General features: G+C 45.4%; 1 protein-coding gene across 2 annotated transcripts in view; it reads left to right on the plus strand.

The window, feature by feature from the left end:
* The window catches only part of si:ch211-137a8.4 (enolase-phosphatase E1), a 32,754-nt gene extending 16,893 nt beyond the window's left edge, over positions 1-15,861 (plus strand). For both annotated transcript variants that reach the window (XM_037087587.1, XM_037087595.1), the window contains exons 2-4: positions 6,913-8,450; positions 10,074-10,595; positions 14,606-15,861. In XM_037087587.1, the coding sequence (XP_036943482.1) occupies positions 7,112-8,450; positions 10,074-10,595; positions 14,606-14,628 (1,884 nt within the window). In that variant the 5' untranslated portion in view covers positions 6,913-7,111 and the 3' untranslated portion in view covers positions 14,629-15,861. The remainder of the gene's footprint in view (positions 1-6,912; positions 8,451-10,073; positions 10,596-14,605) is intronic.
* Positions 15,862-20,900: the final 5,039 nt, after the last annotated feature.

A 20,900-nucleotide genomic window follows, 5' to 3' on the forward strand; every position in this document is an offset into this window, starting at 1 on the left:
AGATTATTTTCTGTTTGTCTTTGTGTGTTTTTAAGGTTTTGTTTTCGCATCATGTTGCCGCCTGAAGGCTGAGATGAAATGCAGCAGCAGGAACACGATCAGTGCGGTTTCTGTGAACTATACTTTGCTTTCTCCCCCCTGAACATGGATAAAACAACGATTCATCGTGTGTTGGTCACTGCAGGTTGATACTCTGATAGATTAACTGAGCTGTTGTTTTTTATAGTATTTTGCTGTTGCTGTTGTTAGTCGATCATTTCCTGGAGACAGAGTTGAATATTGATGTGATGAGGCAGACGGTCTCTCACTACAGTATTTACATATGAAGCTCTGATTGGTCGGCCGTCGCCCGCTGTGCTTCACGGTCACCTGAGGTGAACCCAGTGCCGCAGGTCGTTAGCATGATGAGAGATTTTCTCACCTCCCGCTCGTCGCAGTGCTCGCTGACGCATCTGACTCCATCCTGCTGCTCCTCGTCTGCATGTGTGAACACAGGGTCAAACGTCATCTTTTACAGAGTTTGGAAAATAATATTTGATTATTTCTCCCTCTGAATATCAATGAATCAAGCTTGACACCAGTCGGCGTCATTTAACAGCACAGAGACACACGACCATCGTCAGGAGCAATCTGACATTTTCATCCTGTGAGCAGTTCAGTTTCAGGGTGGATGTTGGTTTGTTTTGCATAAAATATCTGTTTGTTGCATTTAATTACAAGTCATTTTTTGGCCACTTGACAAACAAACTCTCTCGCTCACTATCCACCCCGACATGTACCGACACTGAGCGTCTGTCAGTCGCATTTTTGAGTCGGAGACACAATCAAGCTTCGTTGCAGCTCAGGTAGTTTGGGTTCGGTCCGTCTGGGGCTTCAACAACAGAGTTTGTAGATCATATATTCAGAAACGCAGACAGAATTTAGCATCCAGCTGGTGTTTGAACAAATAAAGTCTCCCAGAGGACACGTGATGACTCATCCTCTTTACTTTATTCAACAGAGAGTCTTCTCCAGTTAACAGCCTGATATTTTACAGGTGCAACTGGTAAAATATTGAGGGTGTCGCTGACGAGGGAGTATCTGCTGAGGAGGCTGCAGCTCCCCAGAAAAACCAGACAATATAAAAACCAGCGTCTGATAAAAAGTCTAAGTTTATATAATGTTTTCTCACCGGCTGTGTTTGTGGTGGTCAGAGTTTTTCTATCGTGTTCGTGTGACGGAGAAGTTTCTCAAACACGTTGAGCTGCAGATACATTTACTGTGGTTCCTCTGTCTCTCAGGTGTAACCACAACTACCAGATTTAAATTACTCTGCCCTTTCAAATTGCAGCAAAAATGTCGCCCAGCGTTTAGTATGACATCATTACACAGACTGAGTTTCTATCAGCACGCCGACCGCCTTAAAACTGCAGCAGCTGTTACTTCCCCGCCTGAAGGTGCAGCAGGTTGGAAGAACTGCAGGACTGCAGATCGATTCTGTTCTGACTGAACCTGGTTTCAACCATCAGCGACGCCGTGTGTCCTTCACTTTCTTTTCTTTTAAATTTGACTTTAAAATGAGGTTGTTGGAGTGTGTGCTCGCTCTTTGCTCCCTGTTACGATGATTTTTATAAAGAAATGGGAGAGAGAGCGAGATACAGGAGGGAGGTGAGCGAGAGAAAAATGCAAAACAGAAGACAACATGAGGACAAAAAAGGCAGCGAGAGAGACGGATGGAGAGAGTGAAAAGGGAGAAAGAAAGACGAGCGTCAGGGAGACAAAAGGGCGACAGACAGACATGGAAGCAGAGAGGGGGAGAATAAAAGTGAGAGACAGAAAGATGAAAGAGAAGCAGTGAGAAGGAAATAAAGAGACACAGAGGAATAAACAGAAAGTTAAAGGAGGGAGACAGAACGAGCCGGAGGACGACGAGGTAAACACAGCAGACAAGACAGAAAACCAGACAGTGACACAGATAGAGAGACAGACGGAGGTGAAGACAGACGAATCGGAGCAGAGACGATTCGCAATCAGCCCATGTCTGCACCACTCCTCCTCCTCCTCCTCCTCCTCTTCCTCCCTCCCTCCCTCCATTTTGTCGTCCTCCTCTGTCTGATGCTGTTCCAACACCTCGGGGCTTCAGCCTCACATCCACCATCCAACACACTAATGCTCCTCTGCTGCTGCTGCAGCGTAATCACCCGCCAAGGAAAGAGGAAAAAAACCCCAAAAAGACAGAAAAAATCAACCCGAAATAAAGAGAAACTGAAACAAAGACGTCGGCGGTGGAGCTGCTGCGTCTCGTGTGGCTGAACGTGCCTCTCACAGCTGGGTGGGATCCAGCACCAACTCACATGTATTAGAACTGTAGCGCCTGTTTAAAGAGGCCATGTTGAGGGTTTTCACGCCTCAGAGTGCTGCTGAGAGTAAATCCTTAAAGGAGCATTTCACAGCTGGAAAAACACGATCCTCTCGTGGCACTGTGCAGCGGAGAGACGCAAATATTTTTTGAAAATGGAGCCATGTGAGCAGGGAAAACGGCTGTGGTGTTCCCAGAATGCACTGGGCTGAGTGTCAGACACTAGCTCACCTGGTTTGGCTGATGATGTTTCCTGCTGCGAGCATCTTTACTTCTCAGAGGTTCCAGCGTCTTCACGGCAGAAGCAGAGAAATCGTTGCCTCTCGCTGTTAGCTCAGTGTTAGCATGAACCCGCTCCAGGTTTGGCTTTGCACAACTTGAGCTACTACATCAATAAACACTTTATTGCTACTTGACACAGTTACTATGAAAATATAATATCAGTCCTTTTGGAAACAAGATTTTGTCAATTAGACCGTTTGTGAGCTGCAGCCGTCTCAGCTGGAAACAGTCTGATGGACGTTGGTGTTTGTTGGTAAATGATTCAGGAGGATCTACTGGCAGAAATGGAATATAATATTAATAGTTAATTGTTTTCATTAGTGTTTCATCCCCTGAAACAGAAGCATGTGTTTGTTACCTCGGAAGTTTGTTGCCTTTTACATCAGGCGCAGCGGCTCCTCCTCCATGTTGCACCGTCATGTTTCTACAGACGCCCCAAAATGGACGAAACTGAACACTGATTCTGCTCACTGGACCTTTAAGCTCTGTTCATTTGCATATACTATATTTCATATTATTCAAGGTCCTGCCGACACTCTGAATAAGAAAGGAAGTGCTGGAGAAGGTCACAGACGAGAGGAATAAAATGAAGCAGAGCAGAAATGTAGAGCAGACGAGGATTTTACTGTCGCTTGCAGAGTATTTGGATGAATTCAGCCATCAAAGGCTGAATTATTGATTAGCAGAACATTAGACCAAGAGCTTCATAATCTCTGCACAAATTCAGCTGCTAATGTGCAAACGTGTTGTGTTGTAACTGCAAACACAAGCGGAAAAAGCCAAGATGTCCGTCGTCGAGCGGCTCTAATGACGCACGCTGGGAGAAATCACTCACTGATGAAGTCCAGTGAACTCTGAAAGTTAAATTATTCAGCCCCATGAAGAAAGAGACAATCTGGCAGCTGCAGGTAACCAGATGTGTGAGGCTGTAGCGGTGACTACACTTCTCGTCAGTGTCACAGAGACTAACTTGTGAACGTTTTTTTTTGCACCTGCTGAATAATACGGCCTGATAGTAAGAGGATGTTTTCGTGTGCGAGGTGGAGGTGGAGGTGTCCATTTCCGTCCTCGGGCTTCTAGCAGGGAGAATAAATGAGCTGTGCGTCAGAGCTAACAGGCTAGCAGCGATTCAAAGCTCAGAATAGTAAACAAGAGACGGCGCAGCTCTGCGGATGGAGGCCGCTCGTCTACAGGACAGTTTGGAGCTCGTCGGGTCGTGTTTTCTTGCAGGACCAGAATATTGCAAAAGTGCATTTAAACAAGGCATTTAAATTCATCACGTTTCCAACTATTTCCCGGCCATATTCACCGATATGTCAGCAAAAACCTTGGTGCTGTGGCGAGTGACCTTGCAGCAGCTTGACAAACAATCATCCAGAGAGCGGTGAAGTCAATAATCCAGAAAGTTCATCAGACTGAGAGTTTTAAAAGGCGTCTAGACCAAAAACAACTGTTTTTTACAGGAGTTGTGCACCGCTGTGGGTGAGCTGTTTAGGTACCAGTGAGATCATAACTGTCATTTACATTATCAAACTCTTCTTTAAAAAGATCGTGATTATTTTACAACAGCAGTTTGACTTTATCATTTGGAAGTTTTGCAGGTTAGGCCAAAAACAGTTCAACCACAAGAGGATAGAAAATTGTTTTGTAGCAGAGTTCTGTTTCTCAAATCTGTCCTGAGTAAATCTTCTGCACAAACAGAACCATAAAGGATCTCTGACGGAGAATATAAACCCAACGTCTCCAGTCCCAGTTAGCCGATTGTCTCCCTGCACAGGATAAGCGTCTGTGCAGCCGCAGGCTAACGCTAAGCTAGCTGTGCTGTCTTCAAAGTGTTCTTTCTTTTGTCTTGGGACGTGCAGAAGTCGGCGTGGGCGGAGAGCAAACAGACTGAATCACCGATCTGGAGTTTGAAGGCTCATTTCGATCGAAGCATCGCAGAGATGATCAGTCTGTCGTCTGATAATTGCAAAAAATAAATCAGAAGAAGTGCATCATTCACACGACCAGGAGAGATTCAGATGAAGGGGTCGTTATCAGGCGTCAGCAGAGCTCGACGATGAGCTGATCATTTGAATTTGGTGTGTTGGAGCAGGGAAACATCTGAAACATGCAGCCAGGACCAGAACTGACGAGCACCAGTCGACCAATGCACCTCCGCAGGATGACATTTCAAAGTCCGGCCGTGTAAAACTTTTGTACGGACTTTTCAGACACTTTTCTTTGTTGTTGTCTGTTTAAACATGATTAAACAGTCACTGACTGAACTAACCAGTCTGCCAGTCAGTCAGTCAGTCTGTGTATCAGTTGGTAAATCAGCCATCAGGAGGTAATGGCAGCGAGCCATCCAACCAGTCAGTAAGTCAGTCAGCCATTCCATCTCCCTGCAGGCGGCGAGGCAGCCAATACAGCCAGCAAGCCAATATGGCAGCCAGGCAACCAGTGAGGCATCCAGTCGGTCAGTCAGTCAGTCAGTTGTGGCAACAACAGAGTGAGATTATCTGGAGCATGTGATGTATGTGTTTACACTCGCTCTCTCTCTGTCTGTCCGACTGTGTTTTCCTCCCTCGCTCGCCCCTCGGCCTCCCCTGTGTGATTGTTTCTCCACCTGAGTGCCTCTCAGCCTCCGTCAGCCTCCGTCAGCCTCCGTCAGCCTCCGTCAGCCTGACTCACTCCTTCTCCTCCGAGAGTGTGTGACTGTGTTCACTAAACGTCTGGACTCTTCCACACTTTCTCGCAGTTACTCCACATCAGCGTGACTCACGCGCTCATTGATCTGCCGATTCATTCATTGAATTCCTCCAAAGGTGTTACAACCGAGCAGAGGAAGTGTGGCGGCGTTTCATATTTTTCTTATTGTGAACCTGTTGCACCGGCTGACATGTTCCTTCATCACCATGAACACACACACACACACACACACACACACTGGAGTTTATTTTCCACTCAGCCCACACACACCATCACAAAACTAAACAGTCCTTTCCTTCTTGCAGCAGGTTGAACACTCACACTTTGACTTTCAGGTGTTTAGTGTAGAAAGTACCTGAACTAGACATTGAGGAGCAACTCCACTGAGTCTACTCGTCGCAAAGAGCAGCACTCAGCATTTTACAACTTAACTCTTACTCTACTGGGGTTTTATTTGTTTGTTTTCTGGTCATTCTGAGAAATATCTTGCACAAGGTTGTCTTTAAGGATAAAAGAAAGTCAGATTAAATGTTAAGATAAGTACGTTTCTGTAAAACCACATCAATTTTAAACCGAACATTTCTTTATGTTGCAATTTTATGTCTGTTTAGTCTGAATTCTCTGTTTAGGGTTAAGAAAACATGGTTTGGTTTAAAGTCCTTGTGTCGGTTGCCACAAAAACGTCTGGAAATCTCTGCAGTCGCTTAGGTGACGTGTAAGTTATGTGTAAACAAATCGCTGATGTTTGGTTTCATGTGGGACTCAAACATCAGAGTCCGTCTGCCTGATAACACACAGAAATATGTGTTGCAATAAGTTGCTTGCACAGTTGTTTTTTTCAGATGAGAGATCACTGTCAAAAACTCTGGAGTGCAAACAAAACAACATGTTGGAGGAAAATCCAATTTTGATATAGATACTGTATCTACTGTTGCAGAGTATCATCCACGGTCAGGATTATCTCAAGTTTGTCTGTTCTGTTTTCAACGTGCAAATCTAAATCCCCAGATTACATTTTAAATTCTGTTGATAGTTCTTAATTTAAATTTCTGGCATTTGGAATATTTAGTATGCATCACCATGTCTGTTAAATACCACGTCTAAGCTGAGTGGGACCATCGCACAGAAAACTATTTTAAATATTTGGACAGATACCAGCTGGGAGCTGTTGGAAGGACTCGTATGTGTGTGTTTTTTTAAACACCAGCTGACGAAAGTCAAGCAGCGAACTCCCGACAGAATAAACATGCAGCGTTTTAGGAGCCAAGGCCTTTTTAGTGCTGCAAGTGTTGCACCGCAGCCTTTCCATTGAAAAATAAATAGCAGGAGTGTGTGTCCCTCATCGAATCACGCCGGGTGTGAATTTTGCAAGTGTGACTGATGAGGAAACATCATAATTGCATTGCATTTCCCGCTGAGATTCTCTATTTTGTTACACTTCATTCCCCATTCAATGCACAGTCTAGACCAGACTAATTGAGTGTCTATGGTGTTGATTCAGACTATTAACCATCTGTGCCTCCTCCTCTCTCTCTCTGTCCGCCCTTCACTTCATCCCTCTTTCCTCACCCCTCTTCTCCCTGTCTCTCTTTCCTCTGCAGGAGTTTGGAGGACTAGTAGGATGCTGAGTATCTTTCCTCCTCGCAACTGTTCTCCACCCTGCTCTCCATGACCTGAGAGCGCCATCACAGCGGGAGGAAAGAAACACCAGAGAGAGAGAGGAAGAGGAGGGCAGAAGGCCAGGGAAGGAAGGAAGGAGCACACTTTTTTTGTTGTTGTTGTTTGTTTTCCCTTTCCGAAATGGCGGCGACGGAGGCCAACGCGGCGCCGGTGGTCCAGGAAGATGGGAAAACCCCCGAGAGCAAGCCGACAGAGGCAGAGCAACCAGCTAAAAGTGCCAATGCAAACTCAGAGACTGTCAACAATGAGATTGTCGATAAAGACGGCACCGCTGTCAACAACGAGGTTGTCGATAACAAAGAGACTGTGAATAATGACACAGCGGCGGCAGCAGGAGCTGAGGAGGGAGAAGCAGCGGCGAGCGAGGAGGCGGCAGCTCCTCAGAGCTCGGAAAACACCTCCACTGCTGAGCCCAAGACCTCGTTCCTGGACTCCTTCCTCAACAAGAGCGGTCTGGGGAAGGTGATGGGAGGAAGGAAGAAGAAAGAGCAGAGCGCAGCCGCCGGAGAGGAGAGCACAGCCGAGGGAGGCGAGAAAGAGGGAGAGAAAGTTGAGGAGGCGGCTGCAGCTGAGGGAGGCGCAGAGGGAGGTGCAGAAGGAGAAGCAGCGATAGAGAAAGCTCCAGAAAACGGAGAGAAGGAGGAGGAGAAGAAGGGCAAACCTGCGGAGTCCAAATCCACAGTCCGAGATCTGATCAGGAAGCCGGTGGCGAGGATCTTCTCCCATCGCAGCACTGAGAAGAAGGACGGTACCGCCGCAGAACCCCAGAAACAAGTAAAGGTCCGATCCAAGTCCCTGGACCGACTGGAAGATCCTGAAGCACTTAACACCACCGCAGACTCCACTGTAGAGGAGGCAGGAGCAGCAGGAGGAGCAGAAGGAGGTGCAGAGGAAGAACAGAAAGCTGCATCCTCCTCAGCAGCCACCAAGCACATGAGGCGTTGGCACTCCTTCAAGAAGCTCATGGCTCAGAAGGCACACAAAAAGAGCGGAGGAGGAGTAGAGGAGGGCAAGGAAGAGGATGGAGAAGGAGGCGGCAGAGACTCCTCCACGCTGGACTCCAAGGACTCGGGGCAGAAGAGGTGGAAGCTGAAACGCTCCTGGACCTTCCAGGGTCTGAAGAGGGACCCGTCCATCGTCGGCATCAGCGGCAAGGCCAAGAGCTCCGACAAAGACTCTGTTGACAAGCCAGAGGAGGTGGCAGGAGCTGAGGGAGGAGAGGAGGCGAAGGTGGAAGAAGGAGCTGAGGAGTCCAAGACAGAGGGAGGAGAGGAGAAGGAGAAAGCTGAGGAAGGAGAGGAGGAGAAGGCAGCAGCAGCGGCGGGAGGTGGAACCGTGACGCAACACGCCAATGAGATCTGGACTTCCTTCAAGAAGCGCGTCATCCCGAAGTCCAAACGCGCCAACACGGAGTGCGCCCCCAGTGCGGAGGATGATGCAACTGCAGCTGCCGCCTCAGGTGAGAGGAAACAGGTGTACTGACAAAGAAACCACAGAGCTGAAGCTTCTGCAGGTTTGTCCCACATATATAAGGCTGATGTTGACAAGGTACAGACCCTGTCATTTGTAGCTGTGAGGTAAAGCCAACTGATCGAGGCCTGGAGATGTTAAATCATCAACAGAACTGAGCAGCAGAATCTTCTTTTCTACACCATCAAACATCTCATTAACCCCTGAAGATTGATCTCATGTCATAAGAAGCCATCTTAAACTCATGTGCAGAGGACACCCTTACATGTGTAATCAAGAGTTTTGAAATAGCAAGCTTTTTGTTCACAGTTCAACGTGGTCACCATTAAAACATTCAGACATCGTGTTCACACTCATTTCTGTGTCGGTCCCTGTCCGGGGGAGTACAGACAGGAGTTGTGGCTTGCTAACTCTGAGGGAGGTAATGTAATTGAACATTCTCCCAAATAAAATATTCAACATCTGATGTGAAATTCAAATCACACTGTAGCTTCAGTCAACAGTGAGGACTAAATTTAGCTTGCGTTCTGCTCCTGGCTGCCTGAAGAAAGTGGTACAAAAACACAGAACTCTCGGCTCGTCGTATTTGGGTTTGTCTGATTTTCAAGCAAGGATATCCTAATTGTTTTAGACAGAGAGGATTGGTTTAAACTCACTCTATATTCACCTAAATTCCTCTTATTCCTCCCGAGATAGAAGAATGTGTAGTGAAAAACACAAATGATACATGACAGTCACTCAAAAGTAGATAGAGTTGTTTCATTGCTAATCATTTTTAAATAGATAGCAATGTCTTTAATGGTAAATCCAAAAACAAAGACATACCATTTATTATTACCACATGGTAATGTGCACAGATCATAGTTTTATAGATGGGCAACAAGACAATCCACAGATCGGGCGGCCAAGGTCATGAAAATTTACGTTCTGATTAATAGCAGATGGATAAAAGCACAGCAGCTTGACATCAACGATGATTTAAATCTCCATACATGTTAACAGGATAGATCAGGGTCTAATGTTAATAAATGCTCCAGTAGGTCAAACACACAGTTCAGGTTTATACAGTCAAAAAGTTTGGAGGAAAGCAGCTGTCCTCCTGATGAATCCCGAGCTCCATCAGAGCTGTACAAAAATCTTTATTTTGCAAGATAAAAGTAGAATTTTGTTTTCTCTGTCAAAGTGACAGAATAGTTTACCCTTTATTATTATAAACCAAGGAACCCCAGTAAATGATTAGTTCTGTGTTACCAGCCACTGGGAGTTCAGTGAGCCGGCTGAACCAAACCCAACTGCGTCTGTTCGCCAGAGGAGAGAGTAAAAACTACTCGAGAGGGATTATCAGCTTTAAAATCTTCCATATAATATGAATAAAATAACCCAGTGACACAGAAAATTAATCGAGACAGTCTGACATGTAGTAATCTTCATCACTGTGCATGTTAAAATTATAAAAACACCTATTAATTAATTTATATTAATCCTGTGTACTCAATCGCTCTGCAGGAGGAAGTGCCATTTCTCTTAAATGGCAGATTTTTCCAAAGCAGTCAATGAGAAATGTCATCATTCATAAAGAGGCTTCAACTCTGACCTCCCTTCTTCCCTCCAGGTGAGGAGGGAGCAGCGGAGGAGGGCAAAGACGGCAAGTCAGCCAAGGCCAAGCGCTCACATTTTGGCCGTGCAGTTTCCCTGAAGAACTTCATCATGCGAAAGGGCAAGTCCACCAGCGTGGACATGGGTGAGGGTGCCAAGGAAGAGGAGGAGGCAGCAGAGGGAGCAGAGGCAGCCGAGGAAGCGGAGGAAGCCGGCGCCGATGGTGAAGCTGCCACAGCGACCGAGGAGACCAATGACAAAGATGCAGCCACGGGCGAGAAGACGGAGGCGGCGGAGAGCGGAGGGGAGGTGGCGAAGGAGGCGGAGAAGGAGGTGGAGAAGACGCCGGCCGACGCTCCAGTGACCAATGGGGAGAACAACGGCCACACTAATGGCACGGCGGAGGAGCACGACACACACAATCACCAGGAGGAGGAGAAGACGACGGGGGGCAGCCCCGTGAAGAAGACCAAGGAGGCAGGAGCGAAAGATGAGGCCAACGCCAAGATCATCAACGCCACAGCAGCTGTGAACAGCGGTGAGTTAGAGCGCGCCGAGCGGGACTCTGATGAGCCTCAAATCAGCAGCAGCAGCAGCAAAGAAGGAGATACTAACAACAGACAACAACAACAAGCACCAGCACTAACAAACGATAGCAGTAAACAAACTAAAACCAGCTGCCAACATCCCCAGATAGTAATAGTGGTTAGCGGGGTGGAGGAGGAGGAGGACGAGGGGGAGGAGGGAGGGGAGGCAGAGTCTCCACAAAATGGAGGTGGTCATGATGCTGCAGAGTCATGTGACCAGGGAGAGAGGGAGAAGGAGGAGGAGGAGGATGAGGAGGAGGAGATGAGGAAGAGGGATCTTCGAGATGCAGCGGTGGCCATCGTTCAGAACGTGATGTCAGCAGCGACTGACCAATTAGAGAGGGAGCTGTGTGTCGACAACGGTCTAAATGGGTGTTACGACGGCGACATTTAGCACTACACACACACACGTCGCACATGCAACACAAACACACAATTATGCACAGGTGAACACTGATACACTCAATGTGCCAAATGTAAAGTTACACATATTAGCACAGGCTAGCACACGGATAGCATGCGAACATACTCTTTCAAGGGAAAGTTCAACAGTTTGGGAAATATCTGGCTTTCAGTGTTCAATACGGAGCCAGACTCAGGACGTGGTTAGTGTAGTTTAGCACAAAGACTAAAACAGTTAACTTCGTTCTGCCTAAAGTAAACAAACACACATTTCAGCACCTCCAGAACTCACTTATTGACACGTAAGTACAGTGAACGGCTTCATTATTTCAGGATGAACACCAGGTAAGCACAGTGACTCCAGCGAGTCATTTTGAAAATAAAAATTAAACCAGCAACAAAGTTATTTTAGGAGTTTCAACCAAAACAGCAAACACTTTTAACACCTTAAAACTGTGACTGACTTTTTTTGCCATATTTCAAAAATCAGACAATCACTTGAATTAGTCAGTGAGCTTTAGCGGCGCTGACACGTATTGATCTTTGGACAAAGCCAAGCTAGCTGATTCCCCTTGACTTCAGTCACTTTGTGCTAAGCTAGGCTAACCACACACTGACTCCACCTCCCTACTTAAAGGAACAGCTCCCCCAAGAATCAAATTCAGTCTAATGGAAAGTCAGGTGAAGTTTCTTAGTCCACGTCTCCTGAAGACCAGAACAGACGTGATGTTCTGAGGACTATGAAAATAAGGATTTTCACTCTTGAGCGAACAATTTTCTTCTTCCCACAATGTTGAACTATATATTTTTAAGGTGCACAAACACACACACACCCAAATGATGCCACTGTATATGCAGATCACATATACATAGGCATGCCAACATTCCCAGGTGATTGCATGATAAACAGCAGCAGTTATTCCTGAATCCCTTTAAACAAATGGTAGTGTCGTTGTTTAATAAGTGTTCTTTTGGGTTCACAAGTGAAAAAAAAACAGCGAGCAGAGAGAAAGAGAGGTGGAGAGAGAGAGAGAAGCATCTCTTTCGTTTTGATTTCATTATAATGTCAAGTTCATGTACAGCCAGACAAAAACCATTCAACAGTAACAGGGACTCAGGTGTCGGGCGCCGGCTCCCAGGGCAGCTACGGTTGGAAGCTGACTGTTCATGAACTTGTGTACAAATCTATTTTTTTAGATGAACTGCTTCATGACACACCTGCCACAGTGCAGAGTAACAAGCCTGCAGTCCTTTACAAAGTAGAGCGGCAACACGTTTGGTTGTTTTTTTACTTTTACCGTGATGAGAGGAAACACAATGATGGAGATTCAATCTGACATCTCTGGACGTTTTTTTATCGTCTAGGGTCCCTTTTTCTTTTCGAAGCATCACCTTTCTGTTCGTACCGTTTCACACCGTCCCACCTGGGAGCCGCCGCTGGACACTCAGCATCAGGAGGTGAACCAGGAGGTGAACCAGGAGGTGAACCAGGAGGTGAACCAGGAGGCGCTCTGTTCCCTCCTTCATTATTTATCAGTCCCAGCCTCCTCTCTCCATGCGAGTGCAGCGTGAGGCTCGGTGTCCGGCAGCCGACCGGCTTTGATCTCGTACAGCCCAGCAGATGTTTGTGCTGCCGTGCGATTTACTGCGAGCGTCTTTGAAGCTCAAACTGTTTTGCTAAACCTGAGCTGTGTTTAACACCTCGTGTCCGGCTCACCGAGGCCTGACGCTGTGCCAGGCTCTCCGCAACCGTCACAACTGCTTTTTAAAAAAAATGTTTTACCACAAATAACATTTAATACAAACTGAAAAGCACAAGAGTTACATCAGAGGTTTAAACCCACATGACGAAACAAGGCCACACTTCATTTTTAAGTTTTAGACGTGCGTTTTTTTTGTTTAGATTTGTAAACCGGGTCACACCTATGGCTGCCATGCTCGGGTCATGTTAGCTCTGAGAAGATCTTCCACTTTCGGCACGTTCTCACTTCCGACTCATCAAACATAACAGCCGCCTGATTGGCTGCGACACATTACGTAGCCGAAATATGCAGCAGTTAATTTAGCAATGACTAATGTGCAACGTCCGGTTTCAAAGTAAAGCTTCCAGACAAACATTTCACACATCAGGACATTGTGGACCATTATTGTGAAACAGTTATAATTTAGTTTGGTCCGTTATCTTACAAGTTATGTCACATGACTTAAAAACAAGTGACAAGGTTTCCTGTCCTGTGTGCGACCCATCCAAACGCCAAACTCTTGGACTTTTGTCATTCATTTCATGGCTTTAGTCTTACAGGAGCAGCAGCCGACCCCACGCTGCATGTTTTACACATTGGGAATGAGAACGAACCATCATCAGAACATTAAAGACAACTGTAGTCAGAAAATACTGAGCGATTACCTTCCGGCACGTACACAGAGCACCAGAAGCTGTAAAACTCGTTCCCTCCTCCGCTTTCTTAGCAGCCCAAAACATAATCCCATCGCTACGCCTCCAAGACTTCAAACTTAAAGACGCTCTCAGACACATCTGATTCTCTTCCCTACGTCAGCAAGTCTTCCAGGCAATACTCTTTGAGTTAGAATAAGGGAGGTCACGTCTTAATTGGAAAGCCTCCTTTCTTTCTTTCTTTCTTTCTTCACTGCCTATGCTGCATGAGCCCAGGCTGCAGTGACACCAAAATGATAATTATCTCAGGAAAGTTTTCTAACATTTACTTGTTATCGTTGAAATGCTGACAAGTTTACTACAAATGTTCAAAATTAAGCGCGTTCGACACGAGACTCCTTCTTCTTTCTGATACAGCTTGCATCAGTTCAAACACACTGACTCTATGAACATGAACCGTAAACGCTCTAATACGAGACGGATTAAAACCACCAAAGCTTGCAGACTCTCGATCTTTCCCTCCTCGAACCCTCCGGCAGGCAGCTGGCCGCTATCTCTAACTAGCTGTAGCTTAGATAGTTAGCTCTCTGTTTGCTGTGGAAGAGAAAAGCGGGTTTAGCAGACATCAATAGAGTTCAGTCCATCAACGGATTAGCAGCCGAAATCAAAGTGTCACGGAGCCTCGTCAGCGAGCCAGATTAACCAGCCTTCTCTCTCTCCGTCCGTCTCTGGGGGGAAGCGATCAGACAGACAGGAGCCGTCAGCTGCTTTCACTTCAGAGGGGAAATAAAAACCTTGTTTCAGGACAGACGACACAAACACAGGTAGAGGACATAAAGGGAAGCGGTGAGAGACAGACAGGCAGAGACGCAGACAGACTTCCTGTTGGTTGTCATGGTGACGACGACCTCCCCCTCCCCTACACTTATTTTCCTCCATGAAACTGTTTTGTTGTTGTTGTTTGCTTTTTGTACGTCCTTTAACACAATAATAACTTTAAACTAACCCAAGAGAGCGACATCTGTACTAAACCACTAAACACACATACAACATATAACCCTTTTTATATGACTGTTTATTATTATTATTATTATTATTATTATTATTATTATTATTATTATTATTTAATACATTTTTTCAATCTCTTCTGTTATCATTTACCAGACAAAAAGGCGGGAAACGTGTGAGGCCACACAAAGAGGATTAGAACTGCCCGGGATTCGCTGAGCAAGGAGCTCTGAGCCCCTCCTCACAACCCTAACTCCTCCTCCTTCCTCCCCCTCCTCCTCCTCTATCCCTCCATCCCTCCTCCTCCTCCTCCTCCTCCTCCTTCCTCCCGAATAAACAGAGTAATCACGTGTTAACAGATCACCATGGTGAGAAAGAGAGAGCGAGAGAGAGACTGAGAGAATGAGAAAGATGCAATTCATGTAGATGAGAAGTGAAAAATAATAATCACTCAGAAAGCAATAATTCAAGCCCTCCTTTCTCCATCCCTTCATCCATCCCTTCATCCATCCATCCATCCATCCATCCTTTCATTTCCTCCGTCCGATTACATGCATACATTCAAAAAACATCCAGTGTTTTTATTTTTTTCTTTGCTTGTCTGTGAGATTTTTATATTGTCTACGAGAGAAAAGAAAAATGCAGAAATGTTAAAAAAAAAAAAAAGAAAATCGAGACATTCCACCTCCTCCTCCCTCCGTTTATTTCCTCCTCCCTCCCTCCCCCCATCCCGCCTCTCGCCACCGCCGCCGTCCTATTTTCCTCCTCGTCGAGCTACTTAACTCTGCTCTCTGTCTCTACCGACTCCTGATTGGTGGATTTAAAGAACAAAAAAAAAAAAAAGAAACAAAAAAAAGACTGTTAGTTTTATATCGACGGCCATTTTGGTTTGTAGTCTTCCCCCCTCGACCCTCTCAGCCCCTCCCCATCCGACCCCAGTAGATATTTGACAGTACAGCAGGACCATGTTGCTACAGTATATAAACTGCCCTGAGGACTGCCACTTCCCAACCAACACTGTAATGTCTTCAGCTCTGTGTGTTAATGTTTTTAGACTGTTATATTGTGTACATGAATTAAAAAAACAAAAACAAGAAAAAACCACCATCGAATATTAAAGTCAAAAATGTTTTTTGTTTTTTTCTTCTTCTTCCTCTTCTTCTTCTTCTTCTTCTTCCTCCTGTTTTGGTTTGGATTCTCTTTTTTTGTCTTTCTTTGTTTTTATTTTCTAAAAACACATCTTCTCACTGTTACTGCAGTCTGACGATATGCTGTAATTAAAACAAACAAAAAAAATAATAATAATGATGATGATGATGTTTTGTTGGTCCAAGTTTTCACATGTCCGCTAGCAAATTGTCAAGAAAAAAAAATAGTACAATAAAGACTAAAATCTAACAACTAAACTGCAAGTCATTGTGGGAGTTTTCTATTTTTATCTGGATGATTGAAGTGTGGTGTGTGCGGGCGGGCAGAGGCAGCAGGGTGGAGGTGGAGGGGCGGGGCTTCACGCTGGAACGCCATTGGATGCTCATTAATCTGCGTATCGATAATCCCATCCTTTTACGTAATGGACAGAATAATACGAGATTTCTTTGTATTAAAGTGGATCTGTATGTATTATCTGGCAGCAGGCTGCTGCTGCTGCCGCTGCTGCTCCGTGTCGACAGGTGGAGGCGTCCATATGCCCGCCGCCGCTCCCTTCACACCGCCGCCGCCAACACGGGAGATTTACGTTTCACACGTTCGGATAAAACTCTGAAAGGACAGCCTGTTGTAGTGAATAATTAATATTTAATCTAAACTGAGACATGAAACAGTGAAGACAAAACACGGTGGCCAAAAGTTTGTGGACAGTCTGGCTCAGTGTAGTTCAGTGATGGAATGTAACTACGTACATTTACTCGAGTGCTGCACTTAAAGGACGTATTTGCAGGAAAAGGTTATTTTTGAGTCGTCCAATAACGACGCTCTTCGATTTTAGGATCATATGTTTTTGTTGGCAGTGAGATTTAAAAATCTATTTTTTCTTACAAATCTTTAAGTATTTTAATTAACCTTTTAAATAATCTGCTACATTTTACTTCCACTCTACAAGAATCTGGAGGGAAATATTAACTCACTACATTTATTTGATGACTTTTATATTAACAATCATTTGGAAAAACAACATTCAGATTATCAGACAAATGCTGAATATCAGATCTAATAATCATCCAGGCAGGTTATCAGTCGACTCGTATTACACAAATTATAATATTACATCATTACAAGTTATGTTTTTAATTGATTTCCAGCCTGGGATGTTTCTGTTACGGCGATCAGGAGATCCACGCAAACACAGACATTTTAAAGAATAGCTTTAAATCAAATTAAAGCCAAAGTAAAGTTGAATGAACGTGAACGTCACCAAACTACAGAGTCCAGCAGACAGACGGGAGACTTCTTTTCACCTGAGGTTGATTCAGGTGTGTCTCAGGTGTGAGACTCCTGTAGCTCCGCCTCCGGTAAAAACGAGACGTCACCACAAACAGACTTTCTCAGGACGAAACCACAGAACCAAGTTTCCCTCTTTAAGCCAGACAAGAGAAAATACTCAGAGTAATAGTTCAGTTAACCTACTTCAGTTTATTTGAATTTGGGAATCTAGTCATGAAAATGTTGATTTCCAGAACGAGTTCCAGTCCTTCTGTCCCCGGTTCCTCTTCACACTTCTTCACAATAATTCTCAGTTTCTAATTCAAAGGACAGTTTGTGTTTTCCTCCTTCATCATCTTGGCTTCTTGGTCGTATCTTTCTTTGGGAGGCTTGATGTCGTTGGAGCTGCTGCGTGGGCTTCTTCTTCTTCTCTCCTCTGGAAGGTGTTGATGAGAATCGTTTGTAGCCGGCGCTGCTTCGTTTCTGTATCTTCAGCAGCATCTTTAAGAAGGTAAATATTCCCAGTTCTTCAAGAGGAAGATTTCTGCTGAGGAGGTCTGGTATTTACAGCTGTTTCTGCATTTTGTGAACAAGCAGGTTTGTGCTCAGGCGAACGGATCCTGGGCAGCGCAGCAGCATCATTATTGAGATCATGTCGAGCGCTCGGTGGGGAAGCGTCCTGTCAGAGACGTCCTTGAACTGCACACTGCAGCTGCTCGCTCGGTGTAAGCACATCCTGAATGTGAGCTGCTGACACACCTTTAAAGTGAACAAAGGAAACTGCAAGACATGTCAGGGAAACGCTAGATGTTCAAACACAATGCGAGCGCGTCAGGAGGCCTGAGAGAGGATCAGGCCGAGGTCAAACGTCAGGATCATTTCTTTTTACATTCAGTCTGTGAGGAGGGAAAAACTCAGAGGACCTTCAGCTGCCACAGCGAGGAGGTTTCTGATGGTTCAGACCTTCACAGTGACTTAGGTAACTTCTAAATATGACTGATCGTACAGTCGTGAGATGAAGATCTGCAAACCACAAAACTTGAACGTGTTATTAACATAGAGACGAGTGAACCACACCTGTACGACCCGACCTTAGCGGAGTTGGTCCAGCATGTATAAAGTTTTAACAACCAATTTAAGAAACGAGTGGCACATTAGAGAAATACAAACGTATATAACTGGTGTATTTGAGGAGTTTTTATGAACCTGATGATAATTTTTGATAACCGTCTCCGCCCACGTCGATCTAAACTTCACTCTCAAACTGCTGCGGTCAGCGTCCCTCCGAGGGGCCGAGGGGCCACATGTTGGGCCTCGCAGCAGGAGTAATAACACATGTCTCGCCGTCTGCAAAGTGCGTGGTGACGATAATTCCCTACTGTCAGTTGAAATCGGCAGCATACTGTCTTGCTGTCAGGCCAAATCTGTGGGATTATGTTATTACAGCCGTAATGCCAGAGTACAGTAGCTGCACACACACACATGCGCACGCACACACACACTGGAACAACCTCAGGAGAGCTGATGCTTTATGGTTTAAAGATGTTTTAATAGACAAAGCGGGGTAATAATCACGCCAGTCTTGATGATGTGTTAGAGAGTAAATGCACAGCGATGGAATCTGAGCCTCCTCCTCCTCTTCCTCCCCCACCTCCTCCTCCTCCTCCCCCACCTCCTCCTCATCGCCGTGGAAACAGCTTCGAACAGCAGATGGAGAATATGTCGGGATAATGATCATGTCTGAGTTGTTACAGTCATCTTCAGATTTGTCTTTAATTGGGTTACACTTAAGGTCAAAGACATGGAAAGAGGCAGAGCAGATGGATTACATGTCAGGATTATTACACCAGCTGCTAAATATAGACCATACTCCTACATGTATGGGCCGACATGCCCAGCTTCTGTCTTCACGGCTGGATCACATGAGCAGGTCTGAATACAGCAGGAGTTCAGTAAAGAACCGTCAGCGGCAGCGAAGTGACTCCAGCTGACATTGAGGCTGCAGCTGCTATCATTAGATCAAATTAGCTGCAGATGGAGGATTTGGGGTCAAGTTTAAAGACATTTTAAGGACATGGGCGACATTAGGATTGTGTGAGAGAAAGAGAATTAACAGTAGCTGCTTCATCCTGCATGTGTGGCGCATCCACAGCCGCTGCTAGTGTCCCCTAGAGGCCGCGACGGTCATTACACTGCACGATGTCTGAGGAGAGAGAAGGCACGGCATACAGATGATTTTACTAATGAGGTATAAAAACACCAAATATGAAAATAGGAAGGTGGTGTGTTATAAACGGCAGTACACAGGATGACACGTGTCGGAAACAAAAGGCGTTGAAGGCCTTTTTCATAGTGTTTTTCCAGTCTGCAGGATTTTGTGGCATCTGGCGGTGAAAAGAGTGAGAGGTGTGTTTAGTGCCAACGTCTGCCAGCATCTGTTTCTGTTGAGCGTCACAATTTGTGTCTAGAAGTCTAGAAGAGCCTCACGATTAAATCATTTTTTCTCCATTCGAGTTAGCTGGATGCTAAATCTGGTGTTAGCCAGCTGGACCGCGGGAGTCTCCAGTGAGCACGCTCTGTGGACGACCCGGGTAGACGAGCTTTTTGTCTTCAGAACAGCACTGAGCAGCCAACACTGTCTCCAGAGTTTATATAACGTCCCTGAAGAGAAACCGCCTCTGCAGGTAAACAAGGTAACACAAGTTCCAGCCGACTGAACACCAATGACAACATAATAATGACTGAAGATCGTCTCACAGTGGGTCAACACGTTCATGTTCCAGCCCACAACGAATCAGTACTCACGGGTCGGACCACACCGAGCTTCAACCTCGGCCTCCATCTTGGTCTCAACTACACAGAAAGTTTTAAACTTCTTGACTTGCTCCTCTCATCTACATTTCCAGCTCCTCTTGCTTAAAATGGAGGCTCTGCTCTTTTTTGGACGTTGCCGTGGTGAATCATCCTCCAGGCTGAGTTTCCTGTCTCAGGTTTGGTCAACTCAGAGTTTGTTAAGTCTCCATATTCAGTTTTGTCTCTTCATTCCCAGAAGTAAATGAACAAACGCCAGCAGAACACAGATTATAATTTACTTTCCAAGTTTTTATTAATAACCTTTGATTTAATCTACAAACCAAACAGCACAAATCTTCACATCATCAGTCTTTTGTTGGACGACAACAAACAGATGCTGCTGTGTGACGAGAGACAGAGTTTCTCTCCACCGATGATACAAAACTCTTAGTCTTTCCAATTGATTAACAGCAAGAATACAAAAGGATTTTAAAGAGGCGTAATCACTTTAAACGACTCGTTTCAGATTGGAGAAGGAACAGATGTTTAATTTGTTTTCATCTGAATTTAACAGCCCCATAAACAAACAGTGATCGCTGCTCTCTCACACGGAGGCAGATATTCACTTGCACTACGTGGACCGGCTGTATTGTCTCGGTGCTCCTGCACACTTACATATGAACTCAGCTAAACAGAGTTAGCTTTACCGTCTGATGTCGGTCTGTATTATATAAGAAAACATAAACACTGACTCGTACCTGCAGACATTCTCTCAGGTCAAGATAACGGGAGAGAAAACTTTATCACACAATCCATTATTTCAGTCTCAAACTCTGCGGAAAATGAAAACAGCTTAAAAAAAAAAAACCCTCATATTTAATGTGATGTTCTGATGTGAGCTGCTGCTGCTGCTGCATGATGGGAGCAGACAGCAGAGAGGACTTCTCCCTGCGGCTCATCTGGATGATGTATGGAGTGTTTAGTCCATTCAGGCATTCAAGTCATTGTGAACGCTCAAAAGGCCCGACACACACACACACACACACACACACACACACACACACACACACACACACACACACACACACACACACACACACACACACACACACACACACACACGCATGGTAGTCTATATGTTCACACACATTATGGCTGTACAGACACGAGGCGGAGACGGAGGTAATATCAGAGTCAGTGTGTGTGAAATGATACTGTGAGTGTTTAATGTGTGTGTGTG

Source organism: Acanthopagrus latus, chromosome 2, assembly GCF_904848185.1.
Source record: "Acanthopagrus latus isolate v.2019 chromosome 2, fAcaLat1.1, whole genome shotgun sequence".
Lineage (NCBI taxonomy): Eukaryota > Metazoa > Chordata > Actinopteri > Spariformes > Sparidae > Acanthopagrus > Acanthopagrus latus.